The sequence below is a fragment of the Tupaia chinensis genome, unplaced genomic scaffold (genome assembly GCF_000334495.1).
Source record: "Tupaia chinensis unplaced genomic scaffold, TupChi_1.0 Scaffold000320_1, whole genome shotgun sequence".
NCBI lineage: Eukaryota > Metazoa > Chordata > Mammalia > Scandentia > Tupaiidae > Tupaia > Tupaia belangeri.
This window is the reverse complement of record NW_006159813.1, coordinates 575,223-576,108: the sequence shown is the minus strand read 5'-3', so window position 1 is coordinate 576,108 and position 886 is coordinate 575,223. Positions and strand designations below refer to the sequence as shown.

At 63.8% G+C, this 886-nt stretch overlaps 1 protein-coding gene across 1 annotated transcript in view; it reads right to left on the bottom strand.

Annotated features, from left to right (window-relative positions):
- Window positions 1-489, bottom strand: part of CORO1C (coronin 1C) — a 92,572-nt gene extending 92,083 nt beyond the window's left edge. The window contains exon 1 of the mRNA XM_027773078.1: window positions 413-489. Within this exon, the coding sequence (XP_027628879.1) occupies window positions 413-416 (4 nt within the window). The 5' untranslated portion in view covers window positions 417-489. The remainder of the gene's footprint in view (window positions 1-412) is intronic.
- Between the last annotated feature and the right edge of the window lie 397 nt (window positions 490-886).

The window sequence follows — 886 nt, the reverse complement described above, 5'->3', positions numbered from 1 at the left end:
CGCCGCGCGCAGGCTCCGCCCCCGCGCCGCGCCGCGCCCAACCAGGGCCTTGGGGACGCAGCGCGCCACGCCCACTTCCGGGAGGAGAAGCCCGCTTCCCACCCTACGTTCCACGCCTCGCCCTCCCTAGCGCTCCCTCTGGTCGTGCGGAAGGATGCAGGTGGCCCGCGGAGGAAGGCAGTGGTCAAGCGCGCGGCCAGCTCTCCGTCTTCTGAGTGGCTGGAGGCCACGCCCACTGCTCCTCAAAAGTGGAGCGGGGTTCTTCGAGTTCACTGACCCGCTTGGCTCGGCTAGGCCACGTCCCCCAGCACCTTAGAGATTTCTCCAGGGCCCCTCCCACTGTCCATCCAAACCACCAAACCAGCCTCCAGACTCCCTAAACCCAGTCCGCGTCCCATTACTCAAAACTCACCCATCGGAGCCACGAGACCCCACCCTGACTTCGAAGCCCCGCCCAGGGACCTGCAATCCTATTCGCAGGCTCTCTGGTCACGCCCACTGCCCATCTAGCCGCGTAACCTTCGGGCCCCGCCCCGGATACGCGAATCTCCGCCTCTAGCCTCAAGAGCTCCGCCCCTTCTCAACCGCAACCGCCCCGCAGTTCTGTCCTCCCTCTACTGTCCAGTGTCGCAGCCACAGGAAAGGGTGGCTTCGCGGCTGGGCCACGCCCACCTAGGAGGGCCGGTGATTGACCCCATTTCGCAGGTGAGGAAATGGAGACTCCGAGGTCGCTGGCTTCCTTTCCCTGGCTAAAGTCGCTTAATTACCCGAGCGTGCGGGCCTGAAAGTCAGAGCACCAAGATTCAAGTTCCAGCTCTGCTGCTGTCAGACTGTGAGCTGAGGCACTTCCCTCATTTCTCCAGATCGTGAATTTCCCGATCTCAAG